The 22,183-nt window shown below is 44.8% G+C and overlaps 1 protein-coding gene across 1 annotated transcript; it reads left to right on the plus strand.

Moving 5' to 3' along the window:
• The first annotated feature begins 5,786 nt into the window (after nt 1–5,786).
• On the plus strand, nt 5,787–8,834 carry LOC101684568 (keratinocyte differentiation associated protein). The gene is made up of 6 exons (XM_004765070.3): nt 5,787–5,904; nt 7,330–7,368; nt 7,449–7,490; nt 7,665–7,709; nt 8,357–8,404; nt 8,672–8,834. Exons 1-6 carry the CDS (start codon nt 5,818–5,820, stop codon nt 8,708–8,710), a joined length of 300 nt encoding a protein of 99 aa, XP_004765127.1. The 5' UTR covers nt 5,787–5,817; the 3' UTR covers nt 8,711–8,834.
• The last annotated feature ends 13,349 nt before the right edge of the window (nt 8,835–22,183 follow it).

Genomic DNA, 22,183 nt, shown 5'->3' on the forward strand with positions numbered 1-22,183 from the left:
CAGGAGTTAGGAAGACTGTGATTCCAGCCCTCAAGGATAACTTTGAGGGGTTCAGGACTTCAGTGGAGGAAGTCACTGCAGATGTGGGGGAAATAGCAAGAGAACTCGAATTAGAAGTGGAGCCTGAGCATTGGGCTGAATTGCTGTGACTTTATGATTGAACTGAAGGGATAAGGGGCTGCTTCTCATGAATGAGCAAAGAAAGCGGTTTCTTGGGATGGAATCTACTCCTGGTGAAGATGCTGTGAAGACTGTTGAAATGACAACAAAATATTTAGACTTATAGTTGATAAAGCAGCAACAGAATCTGAGAGGCCTGACTCCAGTTCTGAAGGAAGTTCTACTGTGGGTAAAATGCTACCTGACAGCATCACATATTACAGAGAAACTGTTCATGAAAGGAAGAGTCAACTGATGTGGCAAACTTCAGCTTGTCTTAAGAAACTGCCACAGTCACCCCAGCCTTCAGCAACTACCATCCTGATCAGTGAGCAGCCATGGACATTGAGGTGAGACCGTCCACCAGCAAAAAGATTACACTTTGCCGAAAGCTCACTTGATGGTGAGCATTCTTTAGCAATAAAGTGGTTTTTTAAACATATTTTTAAAAAATATTTTATTTATTTAGTTGACAGAGACAGAGCACAAGCAGGGGGAGCGGCAGAGAAGGGGGGAAAAGCAGGCTTCCCATTGAGTAGGGAGCCCGTTATGCGGCTCAATCCCAGGACTCTAGGATCCCGACTTGAGCCGAAGGTAGATGCTTAACCGACTGAGCCACCCAGACGCCCAATAAAGTGTTGTACTTTTTTTTTTTTTAAGGCATAGTGCTATTGCACACTTACTAGACAACAGGATAGTAATAAACATAATTTTTATATGCACTGGGAAACGAAAAATTCATTTGCCTCAATGGAGTGCCTGGTTGAGCATCCGATTCTTGGTTTCTGGCTCAGGTCATGATCTCAGGGACTGAGTCTCATGACAGGCTCCCCCCTGAGCAGGGAGTCTGCTTGAGGATTCTGTCTTCCTCTCCTTCTGCCCCTCCCCATGCTTGTGCTTTCTCTTTCTCTCTTTAAAACAAATAAGTAAATCTTTAAAAATTATTTAAAAAATAAACTAAAAAATTCACTGGACTTGCTTTATTGTGGTGGTCTGGAACCCAACCTGCCGTATCTCCAAGGTGTGCTCCTCCTTGTCCTGGGTTTCAGCTGTGTAGGGAGGGCCTTGCAGTACCTCCTGGAAGCCACAGGGAGGAGAACCAAGCTCTCCCAGGGTAGTCCGTCAATTCTATGGCTGACTGACAGCCGGTTGCCAAGAGTGTGGGTGATGAATCAAAAAGAGCTGGAACTCAGGTCTCCTGCAGCCTGTCCCTGAGGGACGGTGGGAGAAGCTGAGATGGTCAACATGGTTCTAGACTCTCAGGGTATTCCTGGTCCAAAGGGCTCGAACCAGCCCTTTAAAGTTCAAAGTGCCACTTGATGCAGGCAAAGGCCCTCTGGTGTAAAGGACTATTTAATAAAAGGGTAGGATCTCCCTTTCTCCTTCCTGGACTTCTGAAGCAGCCTCTGACTTTCACTTTTCCCTAAAATCCATTCTCCCATGCCACCCAGGAAGGATCCATGCTCAGAATTCTCCATAAGTTTTTTAGTAGCCCTAGAATCAAGTCCAACTCCTCACTGTGGCTTGGGGATGATACGGCTCTGGCCTCCCTCTTCCTGTCAACTCAGACCTGTTGGGAGACGCTCTCAAGGAATGCTGCTGCTTCCTGTCCCCACAACTCAAGGTCTTCAGAAGACAGGAGCTTTAACTGCTTTCAGTCTACATTAAAATGTCCCCCCAACAGCCAGTGGAACCAAGGATACCTACCTGATTGCAATCATATTGCACCTGTTTTATTTTCTCCCCACAACTTGCCCTTCTCTGAAGTTACAGTGTTCCCTATTTTATTTTATTTTATTTTTTATTTAGACTATGATCTGTCTTCTCCACTGGAACACAAGTTCCACAGGACAGGTACCTTATCAATCTTGAATGCCTAGCACCAAGAGCCAAAGTGGCTGCTCAATATTTGTGAATGAGAAAATGGGAGGAGGGATCAGAATTCAGTGGGATTGATCCAGGAAGTCTTCCTGGGCGAAGTTCAATAAGCAAAGGGTACATAGGGACAAAAAGTGGGTGGCAAAGGAAGAAACCAGACCTGCTGGACAACATGGCTGCTTTTTTGGGTGTGATAGCAACATTGGGAGAGGCACAGGAAAGGAAGGGACAGGATGTCCCGAATTCTGCCTCCCAATACCCCACACCCCAGCACCTTTTCTCTTCAAAGATTTTAGGCTTTTCACCTACGTGTTCACCAAGGTCCCAAGGCCCTGGTGTGCATCCCTTCAAATCCCACATTCCCTTTCTGAACCCAAGAGTCTGGCTCCTAGCCCCTAGGTGTGTCTGTAATGTAGCAATCAGGGCTGGGCCTTGTCTCCTACCCACACTCAAGTTCTGGCAAATATGGGGTGGGGTGGGGGCAGGCCTGTGGGAAAACAGGGGTTTACTGGTAGTCTCCGAGGAGGGACTAGAAGATCAACTGGGCTTGGAGATGGGTTGATGCAGAGCCAGGCCGTGTGACTCTGCCTGACACCATTAACCCTATGTGATGCATCCAACGCATTGCTGAAATCCAGTGATTCTCCTGCCACCCGTTACCCAAACTGCTGGGATGGTGAGACTCCCCTCTCCTTTTCTTCCCCTACTTGCCCAACCACGGGACCAGGCACTCGGGAAACCAATCCACTGAGGCAGCACAGAGATGCTACATTCTAAAGTTAGCACTTTAAGCATAAATCTTGTAAAGCCAAGATTGCCCTTGAGGGTCCATCAGGAAGGTACCAAGTGGAAACAAAGCTGTCGAGCACGGCCAGTTCTCTTCTCCAGAGGGAGAATGGATTTCTTCAGTTGTGCACATTGTATTCAGAGGCATTATACAGAAGTACTTATTTTTAAACACCCGAACTGTAAATCCAGAACTGGAATGGGTTGGTGGTCTTTAAACACACACTTGGTGCACCAAGGTGCTCCTACTCCAAGAAACACCTGGAGTCCGAGACAATTGCAGGTTCATTCTGGGGCATATGCTCGTGGAGGGCCATTAATCTCTTAATTTTCTGTGTTCATTCTGCCCAACATGTAAAGGTTAACTTACTGAAATTAATGCATGTATGCAGGGAGCTGCCACCTCTGGCTATGCAGGCGGCATGCTGTGAAGGGATACCTGAGCCACGGGACGAATGGGGGCTAAGTGCAGCCTGCCCCCCAACTCTCAGGGCGTGGGCCTGACTCATGCAATGTGCTACGTGGGCTGGCGAGGTCCTTTGGAGGACACGACACCACAGTACAGCATGGGTGCAATCCAGGTGCAGGCCCTAGAATCCCAGGGTTCTCATGCTGGCCTTGCCACACACAGGCTGTGTGACCTTGGGTGAGTCACTTAACCTTTCTACATGCTGCGGTTCCCCTGCCTACAGAATGTGGATAATTATAATATCTACCTCATAGAATCATTGTGCTATTTCAATGAGATCGTTCATGTAGAGCACTTAGCACAACGCCTGCCACATAATAACATATCAATAAATTGGCTAACATTATCAGCAGCATTAGCATTTGGTGGAGAGGAAAACACTGGGAAGTCAATTTGTTACAAAAGAACTCTAGAGCAAATCAGATGATGGTGTTTGGCTCATCTGGTGCTTTGGATCCTCCAGGCCAAAGTGCTCCCCCATTAGCATGCCTAAGTGGAGTGATTATACAGTATCCGTTCTCCTTTGTCCATTCTCCTCTCCTTCTGCTCCCAGAGCTGACCCTATGCTGACAGAATGGTGGCTAATGAGCTCCTTCAGCCACTGCTCATTAATCAGTTAGAATCCATTACACATAAAAACATTCCTCCAGAAAACCTTTTGAGAGGCACTCCACATACCTCGGGCATTTTGTCGCTCATCCCCTCCAGCAGCATGACTGCACGATAGCCCCTGCCACTTGGCCATTTGTGCTAGTGAGTGTTCCTCGAGCTCTGTCTCCTCAGGTAGCCCTGCCAAGTGGGAGGTGCTGTTACAAAGACAGAGGAGGCTTCCTGAGCCAACAGAGGGGCCACATGTAGGGTGTGAGGGTAGCATGGGGAACTGAACGGAAGCACAAACTTCTGAAGTTCCCGAAGATTGTTCATGAGTGCCATCTAGCCCCTCCACCCCACGCCTGCCACCTGTGTGCACCGCATCAGGTCGGGGTAAAGAGGCCTGCTCTCAAGTAAGGTCTTGCTTTGTCCTGGCTGCTCCAGTCTACGTCCCGGCCCCTCCCTATGACACCAGGAACCGGCTGGGCCACCTGAACCTCATGGTGGGGAAGGTGACTTGATTAGAATATTTTGTCACTTTGAGGTGAACCAACTCATGAGTTGGGGGATGGGGCAGAGGGTGGGATAAACTCCATGAAATGGAGAAGGCACTCGAAGTTCAGGACCTAGATCCTATCTCCACCCGGGCATCTCTAAGACCTGCTTTGTGTTTTTTGTGTAGTTTCCCCCTCCACCCTCATGTGCTCTATTCCTTGTCTTTGTAGTTCAAGACAATCATCTCTCTGAAGACCCAAGAGTAAAAGACGGGCAGCTGGAAAACGGGAGAGGTCCAGCCCCAAAGGAGGAAAGTGTACAACTTGGTGGAAGGATGTTCAAACCCTAACTTACCCAATCAAAAAAATGCTCGCTCCACCTGCACTCTGTCTAAGGCAAAGTGTAGGGGCATATAAAGGTGATTAAGAGAGAGTTCTTGGGGGGCGCCTGGGTGGCTCAGTGGGTTAGGCCACTGCCTTTGGCTCGGGTCATGATCCCGGGATCCTGGGATTGAGTCCCGCATCGGGCTCTCTGCTCAGCAGGGAGCCTGTTCCCTCTCTCTCTGCCTGCCTCTCCATCTACTTGTGATTTCTCTCTGTCAAATAAATAAATAAATAAATAAAATCTTCAAAAAAAAAAAAAAAAGAGAGAGAGAGAGAGAGTTCTCGGCTTCAAGGAACTTACTATTCTAAGAGAGAAATAAGAGCATAAGTTATCCCAGGTACAACTCCAGAGATAAACAAATGAATTGTCATGGCAACTCCAAGAAGGGAACAGTATGGGGAGTGGGGGTGGTGGTGAGGGATGATGGGAAAAATTAGGGAAGATTCATCCAAGATGGATGTTGGGTTCTGAAAACAGGAGATGACAGAAGGGCATTTTAGGAATAAGCAAGGGCACCGGAAGATGCTTGGAGGACCAAGAAGGGTTTATTTGGTAGGGAGTCCAGTTTGGCTAGAATGCAGTGTCACGTGCAAAGGAGTAAAATAAGTCAGAAAGGCAGGTCAAGGCATGGAAAGCCTTCGATGCCAGTCTAAGAAGTTTATACAGAATTGGGTAGGGTGGGGAAAAAGTCCAAATTATAACAGCAGATTGAAGGATATAAGGGAAAGAGACAAAGGGAAAAGGAGAGGTTGCTTGGGTGTCACTGCCAACCCTTTGGAGGGACAGGTTCGACCTGTCTCCATCCCAGCTCCATTGGCATGAAGCACCCTATTGCCATCTCACCTTCCTAGTGCCTGGGGCAGAATGTGAATTGAGAAATCCAAAGTAAGTGGGGAACAGTCTCCACCTCCCCTTCCCAGAGCCCCGGGGGTGGGCGATGGGATCTGGGGGTGAGTCAGTGGGGTGGGGACCCCACTTCTGCTCACATCCACCTCCTTGGGAATATAAAGGGCAAGTAGTGAGGCCCCGCCTCAGAGCACCCCAAACTTGACACCATGAAGATCCCAGTTCTTCCTGCTGTGGTTCTTCTCTCTCTTCTGGCGCTCCACTCTGCTCAGGGGGCTTCCCTGGGTAGTCCCGAGGTGAGCACATCACCTAAATTCTCTTTCTCTTACTTATTACCTCGCTGAGTCCTCCATTTCTTTACCTTCAATGCATTACTGGATGCATGGCTCCTATTTTTGGAGATTATAAGAGGCTGAACAAAAAAGCAGGGGCTCTGAGGAAAGGAAGAAAGGAGGAAGGAAATAAAGCATTCCCAGGAAGACATGTAGACGGAGATGCTTTATTTCTGGAGGGGTTGATGAGTGTATAGGCGGAGGCTAGACTACTGAATCCAGGGAGGAGACAAGAGGGGCTGAGGTCGTCATCTGGGCTCAGCTTCACCTGTGTTTCGTCTGTCTCCCAGGAAATGGCTTCCAGGTGACTGGGAGCTCCCTACTGTCTCTGGAGCCTAGGCCATAGCAAGGACCCTTAGGAGGCAGTCTCCAGTCAGGAGGAAGCTGGAGACCCCATCTTCTCCCAAGGTTGGGGGAGAGCATCTGTGCTAGATTTAAAAGTCTGAGATGGGGTCACATACACAATTGCTTGGGATCCAAACAAATGAAGTCAACGAGCAGGAGGGCTGGTGGAGCGAACCTGCCTGATCTAAAAAGGGACAGTCTGTGTACATCGGACGCTGCTAAGCAGAAAATGTACCCAGTGTGGCCAGAATTTTTAAGTTATTTAATTTTTAAATTTTTTAAGTTTTTGGGAGAAACCAGAAATCTGATTTATAGAATACATAAATTCTAATTTAAATACTAATATTAATTTAATACTAATTAAAAATGTTTCACTCAAACTTAAAAACAAGCCAAACTACTGAGAGTTAAAAACTTGGGTCTAGCCTATAGGATAGCCTATTGTGAACTTTGTTGTGGAAAGGAAGAAATAAGGGACAATGAAACTGGGCAACTAAAGCAGGGAGAGGGACAAGATGGGGTGCACTGAGGTCCAGGGCACTGAGGTCCAGGGCAGTGACTATACAGGAGAGGGAAATGGTGACTCTGATTTTGGTGGCAATAAAGTCACAAAGCAAGCCAACCTCAATCAATTAAAGGCAGGCAGGGCACCTCAGCGCCTGGCTCCTACATGCATGCCAATCTCCCCCACCCAGCTCTATGCGCTAAGCGTAGGAGTCTCGAGAACACCCCAAGTCAACTGCACAGCAACACTAGCCTGATTTTCTTGGGAGGAGTCTTCTCTTCCCCACCCCATGTACCTGCTGCCTACCAAGGATGCAGGCCTGGACTTTTAGCTTCTCTGTCTCACACATGCCATCCCTCCTCTTCGCCTTGCTGTCCACCATCTGTCTTACTGGAACAGAGCAGGCTATCTGAGGCCCTATAGTGGAGAATGGGCTACAATCTTGGGGACTGGCCTGGGGAGGAAGGCAGGGCTGGCAGAGAGGGTCTGGGACAAGGACTTGCCATTATGTGATCCTTTTTTTCCCCTTCACTTTCCAGGAAGAAACCACCATTGGTAATTATGCAGCAGGCCCTGAGGTAAACAACCTGTTTTCCCACACTCCAGCCTATGTCTGTGTTCCTTCACCATTTTCTTAACACCCCGTGTTTTTGCCTAGGCCTTTAACGCGAACTTCCTGAACATCGACAAGTTGCGCTCTGTAAGTACCATTCTCCAGGGCTGCCCCGACCCCAACAGCCACACCATAAAGGAGACCAATGCCTTAGTAGATAGCTTGCAAAGCTGCCTGGACCCCTCACCTTTTCCAGGGCCTGGGGGATGAGCTCTGCCCTCCCCTGGCACTGACCCTCTTCTTGTCTCCCTGTCTCCACAGGCTTTTAAGCCCGATGAATTCCTGAACTGGCATGCCCTCTTTGAGGTAAGCGTGTGGGCACCCCTTCTTCTCCTTGACTGCGGTCTCTCCAATGGACGGTCAACATCTTCTAGTTCTAGCCCTTTCGGTTCTTTCCCAAGTTCTAGGAGGTAGTAACTGCCCTGCTTGACAGAAGAAAAGTTCCTTCCGAACACTGACATGGCCACACCTATTTTCCTAATGCAGCAGTGGGGGAGCAGAGCCACAAAGACAATTCCAGAAAAGACAGAAGCTAACCAGACAGGAGTTTAGTTGAGTCCTTTTATCATCTATGAAGAAACTGAGGTCCTAGGTTGGGTGTCTTGGTCACACTTAGAAGGCGAAGTCAGACATGGGCATGGGCATTGGAGCCTGTGTCACATGACTCAGCACATGCTCGCTACGTGTCTTCACACAACTGCCTCTGAGCCTCAGCTTCCTCGTCTTTGATGTGGGCTTGACAGGACCTACCTCAAAAGGTAGCTGTGCAGACCAAATGAAAGCATGTCTATGGAGCAGTTAGTATAAGGCAGACAGAGAGTAAAGGCTCAGGAAATACTCGTCCTTCCTCTAATTATAAATGATAACACCATTGCCACTCCGGAGAGCTCACTCACTGATCTGCGCTCACCTGCCCGCTATCACATCACTCTCGTTCTTTTTTCCTCTTTTAGTCTATCAAAAGGAAACTTCCTTTCCTCAACTGGGATGCCTTTCCTAAGGTAAGAGACGACAGGCAATAGGACAGAAGTTGGTGAGGAGGGAAGAAGCCAATGATGTGGGAGGAAGGGTGAGGATGGGTAACAGAGGATAAGCTGTCCTCTCACTAGAGCTACGGGAAGTATCAGCTACTGTATTTAGAGAATGAGAACTCAGAGCAAGGCAGGGATTCCTATCTCTGCCCCATGCTGTCCTGGGCTTACTCATGGGAGACTCCAGCTCCCTGCACCCAAGGGTCCCCCATCTGACCACATCCTCTCTCCCTCCAGCTGAAGGGTTTGAGGAGTGCAACTCCTGACGCCCAGTGACTGTTCCCTTCAAGACCAAGTACTGCTGACACCCACTGGAAGAGGGGCTAGTGTGCTCTCTGGTCACCATTCTATAAGCACTCTCTTGGGGCTCAGTAACACCAATAAAATGTTTTCCAACCTACCAGCTCCTGTATCTGTGTCTGTCCTTATCCCACTGGGCTCTAGAAGGGAATTAGGATGAAGTAGGTTCCAAGGCTGGTAGGCAGAAATCTTGAATTCTAAGAGGGTAGTAAGCAGTGACGTAGGAGGAAGTGGGGAGAGCTTATCAAGATGGCAGTGTGTCTTAATTCCTCGGTACTGGCTGACATACTTGAAGGGCACAATGCTGTGAGTTGTTTACTAAGATATTCAAGGAATCAGACCTCTTCCCTGAACTACTGGTGCCTTCCCCACCTGCCTTCTGAGAACCTGATTCCCTTGGTGGGGGCAATTTGGTATAAGAGAGCTATCTGGAATTCAAGGCTCACAAGCTACCTGAAATCATATGAGCTCATCTAAAATCCTTTTTTTTTTAAGAATTAGGTAGGTTAGGGGCACCTGGGTGGCTCAGTGGGTTAAAGCCTCTGCCTTCGGCTCTGGTCATGATCTCAGGGTCCTGGGATCGAGCCCTGCATCAGGCTCTCTGCTTAGTAGGGAGCCTGCTTCCCCCCTTCTCTCTGTCTGCCTCTCTGCATACTTGTGATCTCTATCTGGTAAATAAATAAAATCTTAAAAAAAAAGAATTAGGTAGGTTATAAATAAAGAAAACTAGTGATGTAATCCTGGGCCTTTCTCAACCTCCGATTCTTTATCTGTGTGAGGAGAGTGGAAATAAACAAGAATGATAATAACTACCCTGTTATTACTCTGTGGTATTGTTATGAAAGTCAAATAAGATAAGGTAGGTAAAGCCCCTTGCACAGGGCTGGGCATACAGTAGGTATGCTCAGCAATGATATGTTCCCTTCATTCCCCCAGAGAGCTGCCCCAATACCCACATTATTAATCCATCTCACATCATCACCAATCCATCCATCCATCCATCCATCCATCCGTCCACCCACTGCAAAGGTCTTGAAACATGGAATGGATTCCATCTTGGTTCTATATGTATGCTCTATACGGAATCTCTGTGTTTATTCTGGGTACTTAAAATGTTGACTTAGTTAAGATTATTTCTGGTTTCTCAACTGGGAAACTGGGAAAATTGGAGAGCAATGAACTTGAGATTGGCTTAAATCCAAGCAACAGCTGCCCTTTTTACAGGATGTGGTCTCCAGATCAGTAAAATTTCCCTCGGCAAGTTTCACTTATTTACACTGCCTTGTGGCCTCTATCAGTGGCTGAGTGTGCAAACTGTGGCCCGTAGCTTACTTGAGGAAGTGGACTACAAAGGGAAATTAAACTTGTGTAGGGAAGCAAAAACTTCCTTCTACCCTCTGAAATTCTGTGGCTGGCCTAAGAATTAAACTGACATAATAAGACAGATTAACAGGAGAAAAACATACAAAGTTATTTAATATATTTTTACACATACACAGGAGTCTTCAGAGGGAAAAGGAAGACTCAAAGGGGCTATTAGGCGCCAAAGCTAATACACCTTTTTACGCAACGAATGACAGATTGTAGAGATCTGACAAGACAAAAGGGCTTGGACTGGGGACAAGAAGCTGTGGGAGTGATTAGGACATACATGGGGGAAACTAATGGGAGATAAGGGTTGTTTTAGTATGCTTGTTTGTACAGAATGGAGTTGACTCCCAGGCTCTGCTGATAAGAACGGTCTTCTCTTCCTGGTACAGGGAGGGCACCTTTCTCAAGGAAAATTCTATGACTTGCTTTTAGGTAGAAAGGGCAATGTCACAGAATCCTTCCTGCATCTTCTATTTCTCAACTGCCTTCAACTTAAAATAATGAATACGCAAAAAGCAGTGTATTTTGGGGTGGCATGCTCGGAACCTTCACTTGGCTTCTGCTTCCAAAGAGCTTCCAGACTAGACAAATAAGACATGTACATGCTGCTTATATCCCTTTCTTTTGGTAACTAAAAATCATAGACACACAACACTAATGAGAAGCAACTTATAAATGGGATCACTGACAGAAAAGAAAAAAATGGAGGGTGCCCATGTACCATAATCAATTAAAATATTTAGCAAAGATTGAATGCTCATAATTTTGGTATAGGAACTAGAGTAGAGGAAGAAGGTAGGGAGATGCTTAAGATGTATGTATTGAGTGCCTAGGTTCTAGGGGAAGCCAAGAGTCAGCATACACAAGTCAGGAGCATTTTTTATCTCAAAGCAATAGTTCTTGAAGTGTAGAACTGAGGTCAGCAGCATCAGCATTACATGGGAATTTGTAAGAAGCACAAATCCTTGGGCACTAGCCCACATCTATTAAATCAGAAGCTGGGGGTGGGCACAGCAATCTGTATTTTAACAGGCTCTCTACATGATTCGGATGCACTACAGCTTCAGAACCACTGACAAAAGGAAAGCCAGCTAATGATTACTGTAAAATTTGGACCACAGTTACTTCTGGGGGAGAGACCATCATGTGATAGGGGAAGGGCCCCTGGAGGGGAGTGGTAACAGAAGGCTTCTAGTGTTTATGTTTTAATTTTTTCCTTAAATATATCATAGTGTAGGAAAAAATGTCTTCTTCTATCCTAGGTTTTGGATAGGTCTATGTAACAAAAGACAGATTAACAAGAGAAAGGTATACAAATTTATTTAATACAAATTTTATATGACACGGGAGCCTTCATAAGGAAATGAAGACCTGAAGAAGTAGTTAAAACTGTGTGTTTTTGTGCTGGGTTTGATGAAGAGTGGAAAGTCATGGAGAAATGTGATAGGACAAGGCAGGTAAAAACTCAGTGTGGTAAACGGGGAAATTCAGCAAGACCTGTTCATTCAAATTCCTCTTGGGAGGGGGTGTCCTCCCTCCTGGAGATAAAAATGATCGTTTCCTCAGTGTATAGGGATGGCATTTCTCACAGGAAGGTCTTAGGACCTGCTTCAGGAGAAGGTCAAAGAGTCCCTCCTGTACCTGTTTTCTCAAATTCCTTCAGCTTGAAATATTGAGTATGCCTAGGCACCATATTACGGGGTAGCATGTCCTGAACTCTGTCAATATGTTTTATACACACTTATGTATGTAACATTTCACAATAAGATATTACTAAAACAAGAGAATATCTTTGAGTAACTTGTGAGTAATAAGGGAATTACAGAGAAAAGTAATAATTTGAGTTTATGAAGACGGGAATCCTGTGGGGGAAAAAAGAAGTATAGATATGTTTGTGTAAGTGAGTGATGGATATACTTAAGATCAAATAAAACTGACAGAAACATACCAACATGGGCCAGGTAATTCAGAGGATTCAAAGAATGGAAGATGAGACTCCCTATTCCCTGTGAAATGTGTTGGATGAGGAAGAAGTCAGGATGGAGTCACACTTCACTGGATACTTCACACAAGCCACAAATGCATCTTGGGCAGATACTATGCCACCCAATAAATGGGATGTAGAGATATATGTTGAGATATGGAACAAAGTCTCTAAGATATAGTAAAATGAAAAAAGAAGCAGCGGAGCAGTGTGAACAATATGTTGAAAAAAAAAAAAGAGAGAGATGATACAAATAGATGTTCTGACACGCATAGAACAACTCTAGAATAAAACTCAAGGAGTAACAGCTTTCACCTCTAGGGACTGATGCACTTTCATTGTGAGTCTTTCTGGATTTTATGAAAAATTTTTTTTCATTCTGTGCACTCTTACATATTCAAAAGAATTTGTTAAAAAACTAAAACTCTCTAATAAGACAAACAAACGTAAAACAACACTTTGCATTTTAAGGTAATAGGGCAGAGCCCATGAACTAGCTGAGACTGTACACTTTTTTTTTTTATTAAAGATTTATTTATTTGAGGGACGCCTGGGTGGCTCAGTTGGTTAAGCAGCTGCCTTCGGCTCAGGTCATGATCCCAGCGTCCTGGGATCGAGTCCCACATCAGGCTCCTTGCTCCACGGGGAGTCTGCTTCTCCCTCTCACTCTGCCTTCCACTCTGTCTGCCTGTGCTCGCTCTCGCTCTCCCTCTGAAAAATAAATAAATAAAATCTTAAAAAAAAAAAAGATTTATTTATTTGAAATAGAGAGTGGGAGAGAGTGAGAGAGCATGAGTGGGGGGACAGAAGGAAAGGGAGAAGCCGGCTCTTCACTGAGCAGGAAGCCGAATGCGGGACTTGACCCCAGGAGCCTGAGATCATGACCTGAGCTGAAGGCAGATGCTTAACCAACTGGGTCACCCAGGCACCCCAGATTGGGTACTTCTTACTGAATGAATGAAATCAATTTCCCATATATTCACTATACTTCTTTGCTACTTTTTTTTAAAAGGATTTTATTTATTTATTTGACATACAGAGAGAGAGCACGAGCATGTGCACAAACAGCAGGAGTGACAGGCTAAGGGAGAAACATGCTCCTGGTTGAGGAGGTAGACTGACACAGGGCTCAATCCCAGGACCCTGTGATCATGACTCAAGCCGAAGGCAGATGCTTAACCAACTGAGCAACCAAGGCACCCCCCTCTTTGCTACTTAAAAAGTGTGGTCCTTATTGGTGGGGTCTACACCGCAATGAGATACCACCTCACACCAGTCAGAGTGTCTAAAATTAAAAACTCAGGAAACAACAGATGGTGGTGAGGATGTGAAGAAAAGGAAACCCTCTTACACTATTGGTGGGAATCCAAACTGGTGCAGCCACTGTGGAAACAGTATGGAGGTTCCTCAAAAAGTTGGAAATAGAGCTGCCCTATGATCCAGCAATTGCACTACTAGGTATCTTCCCCAAAGATATAAATGTAGTGATCCGAAGGGGTACCTGCACCCCAATATTTATAGCAGCAATGTCCACGGTAGCCAAACTATGGAAAGAACCCAGATGTCCACTGACAAATGAACAGATAAAGAAGATGTGGGTGTGTGTACATGTACATATAAAAATATAGATATAGGCAGTGGAATATTACTCAGCCATGAAAAAAATGCCATCTTGCCATTTGCAATGATGTGGATGGAACTAGAGGGCATTATGCTTAGTGAAATAAATCAGTCAGAGAAAGACAAACATTATATGATTCCATTCATATGTGGGATTTAAGAAACAAAACAGATGAACATAAAGGAAGGGAAGGAAATAGAAAATAAGATGAATTCAGAGAGGGAGACAAACCATAAGAGCTACTAAATTCCAGGAAACAAACTGAGGGTTTCTGGAGGGGCGGTGGGTGGGAGGATGGGGAAACTGGGTGATGGGCATTAAGGAGGGCACTTGACGTAATGAGCCCGGGTGTTACATGCAAACGACGAATCACTAAATTCTACCTCTGAAACTAATATTACACTGTATGGTAACCAAATGATTTTTTTAAAAAAAGATTTTATTTATTCATTTGACAGACAGAGTTCACAAGTAGGCAGAGAAGCAGGCAGAGAGAGAGGGAAGCAGGCTCCCTGCTGAACAGAGAGCCCAATGTGAGACTCGATCCCAGGACCCTGGGATCAGGACCTGAGCTGAAGGCAGAGGCTTTAACCCACTGAGCCACCCAGGCACCCTGCCCCTTTTTTTTTTTTTTTTTTTTTAAGTGCAGTCCTTAGACCAGTAGTATTAACATTACCTGGCAAGGGAGAAATTCAGCCCACACCAGAGCTAAGGAATCAGAATGCGCATTTTAACAAGACTTGCCCCCTCCCACGGTTCAGATGCACAGAGAAGTTTGAGAAGTACTGCCTGAGGCATTATGTTTGGTGCTGTGTAGAAATGCTTTCTAAGAGCTTATGATCCAGCTGAAGATAAAGGAAGTACACAGATGGAGAGTGGTGGATGCCACTAGAAAAGATGTGTTTAATTTCAGCAGAAGGGAGAAATCCCTCTTGAGTCAGGGTAAGAGCACCAGGAGAAGTAACTTTTGAGCCAGGTATTCAAGATAGGACTAAAAAACAATGATTTCATGATCTGTGGAATTTAAGAAACAAAACAAATGATCATAGGGGAAAAAAAGAGAGAATCAAACCAAGAAACAGACTTAGCTATAGTGAACACACTGAGGGTAGTGAGAATAGAGGTGGGTGGGATGGGTGACAGGGATTAAGGAGGGCACTTGTGACAAGCAAAGGTGTTGCATGGAAGTGTTGAATCACTTAATTGTACACCTGCAACTAATACTACCCTGTATGTTGACAAACTGGAATTTAACAAAAACTTTAAAAAATGATAACAACAACAACCTCTTTGGTTAACTTCAGAGGTTGCCAGGAACCAATTCATGATTTTGAGAACTGATAAATAAAGGGAATGGCTCAAGCATTTATTCTCTTTCTTATGTAAATGTGCCTCAGGGCAAACTAACAAGTTTTCTTTATACAAGGATTTGTAGCTAATAAATGCTGATGGAATAACAGAATTATAATACTATCATTTTCTGCAAGACTTAATAAAATAATGGACTGAGGCAAGGCTGACAAGGCTGACAGGGACATTTAGAGTGGTGGGTCAGGCTGACCCTCTGTGAACCCATGGAGCCACCCAACACTAAGACTTAGGAGGAGACCTGTCTCTGCAGATCTGATACAAGAGCGGGGATGGATTACCATTGTGAAGTATTCTGGCCACAAGTCAACCCCCAAACTGATTAAACCTCTGGAATCTAGATCTAACCACCGGTTTGCAGGGGGGAAAAGGGTACAGAGGAACCTGGTAAAGGGTTCTGGGGAGAAATTAGCAAACCCTCTCCTCTCCCAAGGCCTGCATTTCCTAAGGGAAATTCTAGAGGCCTACTAACTCTGTTTCCTTAACAAAAACACTGTAGGTAGGGACACCTGGGTGGCTCAGTTGGTTAAGCTGCTGCCTTCAGCTCAGGTCATGATCCCAAGGTCCTGGGATCAAGTCCCGCATCGGGCTCCTTGCTCAGCAGGGAGTGTGCTTCTCTCACTGCCTCTGCCTGCGTCTCTGCCTGCCTGTGTGTACTCTCTCTCTCTCTATCTCTAGCAAATAAATAAAATCTTAAAAAAAAACAAAAACAAAAAACATTGTAAGTAAAAAAGAGAAAAGGGGGAAGGACCTTAAAAATAAAAACAAATTTAAGGAGAAATCATGTAAATGCAATGTATAAATTTTGTATCCTGATTTAAACAAATCAACTACAAAAAATTTATGAAATGATAAACTGAACATTGATAGGGTTGATACTGAGAAATTACTCATCATTCTCTGATGTGAAATGGTATTGTAGTTATATTTTTAAAAAAGAATCTTTACCTTAGAGAAACATAATGATGAATTTACAGATACAGTGATAAACTGGGATTTAATCTGGATGGGATGAGTAGGCTGGGGTACATACAGGAAATAAAGTTGGTAACTACTAAAGCTAAGTGATGGATACATGGGGGTTCATTATACTAGCTTTTCTAACTTTTGAATATTTTGAAAATTTCCCTTATAACAGTTTAAAAAAATTTAAAACAAAAAGCATATCTTCATACTTTAGGAGCAAGGGAGAGGACAAAAGACAAAAGATGGTCCCCCTTCATGGGCAAAGCTATACACACAGAACTGGTAGTACAGGATCCTGGCCTGGGATGTTGTAATTCAGCTTGGCTATGGTGTAGGTGTTGAAGGCTAGAAATGCAGGTTGGGTCAGATGATGAAGGGCATGAATGCAAGGCTGAGAAATTTCCACTCCATCCTGTGGTCAGTGAAGGTGGTCATGGCCACAGCCACAACTGCAATAGCCACCCTTATTTGGCTATTATCATGAGCCGCACTGTATGCCAGTGTTTTGCATATATTATCTCAGTTGATCCACATAACAACGCTGGTAGGTTGGCATCACTTCCCCATTTTACAAATGAAGAAACTGAATCTCAGAGAGATAAAATGATTTGCTTAGGCTCACACAGCAGTACCTGGCAGAGTCAGGATTAAACTCGCCCATGCCTAGAATATCACCCCTACTTTAACTGCACTAGTTCTAACTTCATTTGCTCTACCTACTAGGGTTCCATATAAGATTTATTGGACAAAATGCTTCCAATCCCTAAAAAAAGATTTGGAAATCGCCACTATGAATGATAGGCAGCTGCTGAAAACATTAAGGCAATACTGTCTAGTGATTAAATTACAGGGTTTGGGTTTTTTTCATTGTTGTTGTTTTGTTTTTATTTTGTTTGCTTTTTAAAAAATCAGTCAGACCTGGTTCAAATTCCATTCCTACCACTTTATTAGCTATGTGACTTCCGTGTGGCCATGCTGTCAAGGCCCTCAGTTTCTTCATTTGTAATGTGGGAATAATACTTTATAGGAGTTAAGAAACACTCATTCTTTATTCATATTAGCGAATGGCAGCTGTTCTTTTTTTTTTTTTTCAAAGATTTTATTTATTTATTTGACAGACAGAGATCACAAGTAGGCAGGGAGGCAGGCAGAGAGAACTGAAGGGAGAAGCGGGGCTTGATCCCAGGACCCTGGGATCATGACCTGAGCCGAAGGCAGAGGCTTTAACCCACTGAGCCACTCAGGCACCCCAGCAGCTATTCTTATTATGCTATACATCTCCAGTCAGATCAGGACCCAGACAGATTCATACTTGCAGAACTGATATTCATGTCTATATTCATTTGCTTTCTTCCAACAGATAAAGAAAAGGCAGCTCAGAAAAATGAAGTGCCTTTCCCAGGACAGCCTGGGAGGACACAGCAGAGCCAAGTTTTATACCCAGGTTGTTAGACTCCAAAGCCACAGACCTTTAACCATTTTAACCCCCTGTCTCCATAAGACATAAATAGCTCCCAGGTATTGAGGGCCCACCAAGTGTAAGCTACTGTGTTAGGGACTTTACCTCTTGCTCTTATTTAATTCTTACAACTTTATGAAGTAAGTACTATTATCTTGTTCATTTTACACAAAGGAAAGTAAAACAAAGGGCAAAGCATGGCTGGGTTTACTTTGCTGTCACTGAAGTTTCTCATCAGAGTCCTGAATGAGGAAACCAAGACTGAGGCACAAAGTTGTGGATATGTGCCGCCAGTATCCTCCTAGTGATATGCTAGAAACTCTTGCATGTATACACAAAGAAGTAGGTATAATGATTCTCACAGTAGCAACGCTTATAGGAGCTTAAAGTTGGAAACCAGCTATATGTTCATCAAGAAGAGAATGGAAAACTAAAATATGGTACATCCATCCAGTGGGATGGTAGGTATTCAGAGGTAAAAATGAGATACAGTTGGGGCACCTGGATAGTTCAGTCAGTTGGGCATCTGACTCTTGATTTTGGTTTAGGTCATGATCTCAGGGTCATGGGATGGAGCCCCGTGTCTGGCTTTGTACTCAGCAGGGAGAGTGTGCTTGGGATTCTCCCTCTTCCTCTGCTTCTCTCTTCCATGCATATTCTCTCTCCCCAATATAAATAAATAAATCTTTGGGAAAAGTTTTATTTTAGGGGTGCCTGGGTGGTTCTGTCATTAAGTGTCTGCCTTCGGCTCAGGTCATGATCCCAGGGTTCTGGGATGGAGCCCCGCATTGGGCTGCCTGCTCCGTGGGAAGCCTGCTTCTCACTCTCCCACTTCCCCTGTTTGTGTTCCCTCTCTCTCACTGTCAGTTAAATAAATAAATAAAATCTTAAATATTTTATTTTATTTTATTTTTTAAGTAATCTCTATGCCCAACTCAGGGCTCAAACTCACAACCCCAAGATCAAGAGTCAGATGCCCTACCCACTGAGCCAGATAGGAACCCCTGCAATGTTTGAATTCTTAAAACAATCTGAAGCAAATAGGTTATGCAAAATGTTATGATGGATAAAGGTAATGTGTACACCAGGCTTTGTCAGTACAGTTTATCATATTTTTACTATGTATGAAGTATCTCATAATCAATTATTTTAAAGCAATGACAGTAAAGACACTTTAATTTCAACCTGCCCAAAGCCATTTCAGCCATGAGGGGATTCTGTGGCTGACAGAGCACTCCTCAGGCTACCCCTTCAGCACATTTACCATTACTAACAACATCTACAGTTTGTTATTTTTATATTACTCTAGAGTTTCACTGTCTAATGCAGCAGCAACAAGCCACATGTGGCTACTAAGCACCTGAAATGTGACTAACCATAACTGAGATATGTGTGAGTATAATATGCACACACCAAATTCTAGACATTACAAAAAGAAGAAAGAATGTAAGTATCTCACTAATATTTTTTGCATTATATATGGAAATAATATTTTGGATCTATTAGGTTCAATAAAATATATTAAACTTCAAATTAATTTCACCTGTTTCTTCTTACTTTTCCAAAATTTGGCTATAGGAAAATTTTAAATTACTGATGTGGCACACATTCCATTTCCAGTAGAGCTGGCCTAGAAGATCAGTCCCATGAAGTTCATGGGAACTCTATTCTTTCCCATTGTATGCCCAGCACATAGTGCCTGGCGGAGAGCAGGCACTCAAAAACACTTGTGGATTGAATGGACTGGCTCTATTGTCCAAGCCTATGCCCATATCTGGGCACATGCAATCTAGCCTCTGTCAAACAGACTGCCAAACAGTAACTTCCCTTCACCTGTTCCTGCGGAGAGCCCCTCTCCAAGGTACCACTCAACCCTGGCCCCTACAATAAGGGCTCAAACATCTCCCACAGCAAGAACCTCCCTTCATATGATTCTCTCACTCCCTCTCCAATAGGCAAGGATCTCTACCTTAAAATTCCAGAGTGTCTCTCCCCCATGATGTCCCAAACTCCTGATAGGATATGTGGTCACGGAGTCACTGTGACAGTCTTGGAGACCCTCTCTCACCATGACATACCTCACTTCCACACACAGAGCTCATCACTCATTCCTAACATAACATCAGGGATCAATGTCCGTCCAGCCCTGGCGACCTGATGAGAAGACCCTTCAGGGGCTCCAACCAGCCACAGATTCCCCTTTACATCTTATTCTCAGGAAAGACCTCCTCACGAACTCCTAACAGGACACCTGGGGTCCCGCCCCTTTGGAAGCAAACAAGTGACAGGAAGACTAACTTTTGACGCCTTATATTATCTCCAGATGAGATTATTTTGAGAGGCAGGCTGACCATATTGAGAGATCGGGATCTCATCACTGTACTACTTAAAAACTATGTGCCGGGACGCCTGGGTGGCTCAGTTGGTTGGACAACTGCCTTCGGCTCAGGTCATGATCCCGGAGTCCCGGAATCGAGCCCCGCATCGGGCTCCCAGCTGCACGGGGATTCCGCTTCTCTCTCTGACCTTCTCCTCGCTCATGCTCTCTCTCACTGTCTCTCTCAAATAAATAAATAAAATCTTTAAAAAATTATTTAAAAAAATAAAAATAAAAACTATGTCCCATCACCAAGCCACCTTGTTAATTCTTACAACTAAAATCGACTTCACAATCGTATTGCCCTAGATACACTTTTGTGTAATTCGTTCCATGTAAACTTTTAAAACACGGCGCAATGTTTTAACAAACTTTGCTTTGGTATTGCTTCATTTCTCCATATAAATGCCCCCCCCCCACCCCCGGTCTCTCCCGACCTCAGAGAATCCCTGAGGTCCAGCTCCCTCCCATTAAGACCCAAACTTACAGTTCTTCTATCCCCTGTGGAGAAGTCAATTTCCCGTTTCAACTTGGCTTCGGACACCACCACTACCTTCTCTTCCACTCGCCCTGCTAGCTGGCCTGGGCCTTGAGCTTTGCCATGCGGGCCCATTCGCTTCTTGTCGGGAGGAACACCACAGCTTTCAGTCAGCTCACTGGACGCTTCCCTTCTTTCCTGGTGCACTTCCGGTTGGAGCTATCCTGCGCATGCTCCCTGGTTCTGGAGTCCCTGCTCCCAGTCCTTCAGGCCCACTTCCGGTTAAGAGTGCTGCTGGCCCAGAGCTCTCCACTGGCCGGGTTTTGTACCGGTCTGGGTTTAGCATCTGCCACGGGAAGGCGTCTTCAGACTTCACTTGAGGACTGCCTGCCCTCTTTCTCGGGATATAGGCCCTGAAGGGTGAGTGCACACGGAAAAGTACAAAAATGGCGGGAAAGCTGAGCCCCCGTTTTTTGGCTGCGGGCCACTGGGGGTTCGGTCCTGAAGAGGGAGCCTATGAGTCCCCATACTTTGAGACAGCGCAGAACTCCTCATGACCCCAAAGGCAGAGAGGAGGGATGGAGGAGTACCAAAAATGTTTTCTCTCTTGTAGTCTGTTACAGGTTGTACTTTGAACATGTTAGATTAAATTAAATATGTTATTATTAATTCTGTTTCTTTTCTCTTTTAAGGTGGTTACTAGAAAATTAAAAATAGCTTACGTTATATTTTCATTGGATAGTGCTGGGTTGATAGGACACATTGCAAAGCGCCTAGACCAGTGACTGGCACATAATGAAAGTCTGACAAATTCTCTGAGCATTTTTTTTTTTTTTTTTTTTTTTTGCAGATTGCTCCCCTGTGAAAAAGCTTTCTGGTGGTCATTGAGGATGCAGCCCTGAGGAAAACAGAACTGCCCTGTGGCACTCAGCTCTAACTGGGGAGACACACAATTGGAAAGTGATTACAGAAAGAAGGCACTTTCTGATCATGATTAATTAAGTGCTGTAAAAGAAAGAAAACAAGGGCAGTGGAATAGCCAGGACTGACAGTGTCTCTTTAAGGTGTCAGGGAGGGCTTCTCTGAGCTGGTAATAGTTGAGCGGAGGCCTAAATGACTAACAGAAGGAGCTGACCCTGGAAGACCAGGGGCATAGGATCTCCAGCCAGAAGGAGCCGAATCTCCAAAAGCCCTGAAGCAGGAATGAGGCTTCTGTAAGTGAGAAATGGAAAACAGCTCTCGTTCGCAGGAAAAAAGTAGTAGGATGAGCCTGCAGAGGTGGGAATGTGGTGTCCTGTAGGTCATCAAGGCCCAGTAGGCTCTAGCCATTGGTATTTGAAACGTGACAGGAAACTTTTGCAGCCTTCTCCACCCAGTTCTTGCAGAGAATCAAGCCCTGACACTCTGAGGAATCCATTACACACAATGAAGTAGGTCATCTATTAGATTAGAGAGAAAAGGCTATTAGCTAGTATCATCCTTAGGAAAATTGAGAAAACAGTCACTCATACCATTCTCTGGGGGGCTTAATTCTCTTCTAAGACCCTGAGAAAGGCTGCGTGAGAGGATATTTATCAAGAGAGTTGAAAAAGACCATGTTGACCATAGTATAGATGGTAAATGGGATAGGGACCGAGAGGAAGGAATGGAAGCATGGAGATCAGTGGGGAGTCTTCACAGTGGCCCAGATGATTGCTGGTCGTGTCTTCCACTGGGGCTGAAATAGCTGGATAGTGAGAAGTGAGCTTGTACCTTGGCAGCTAGAACCAACTGGAGGTAGAGGATTGGACATGGGGAGGGAAAGGAAGGAAAGGAAGGAGTCAAG

The sequence above is a fragment of the Mustela putorius genome, unplaced genomic scaffold (assembly GCF_011764305.1).
Source record: "Mustela putorius furo isolate JIRA1106 unplaced genomic scaffold, ASM1176430v1.1 tig00000174_pilon_pilon_pilon, whole genome shotgun sequence".
NCBI lineage: Eukaryota > Metazoa > Chordata > Mammalia > Carnivora > Mustelidae > Mustela > Mustela putorius.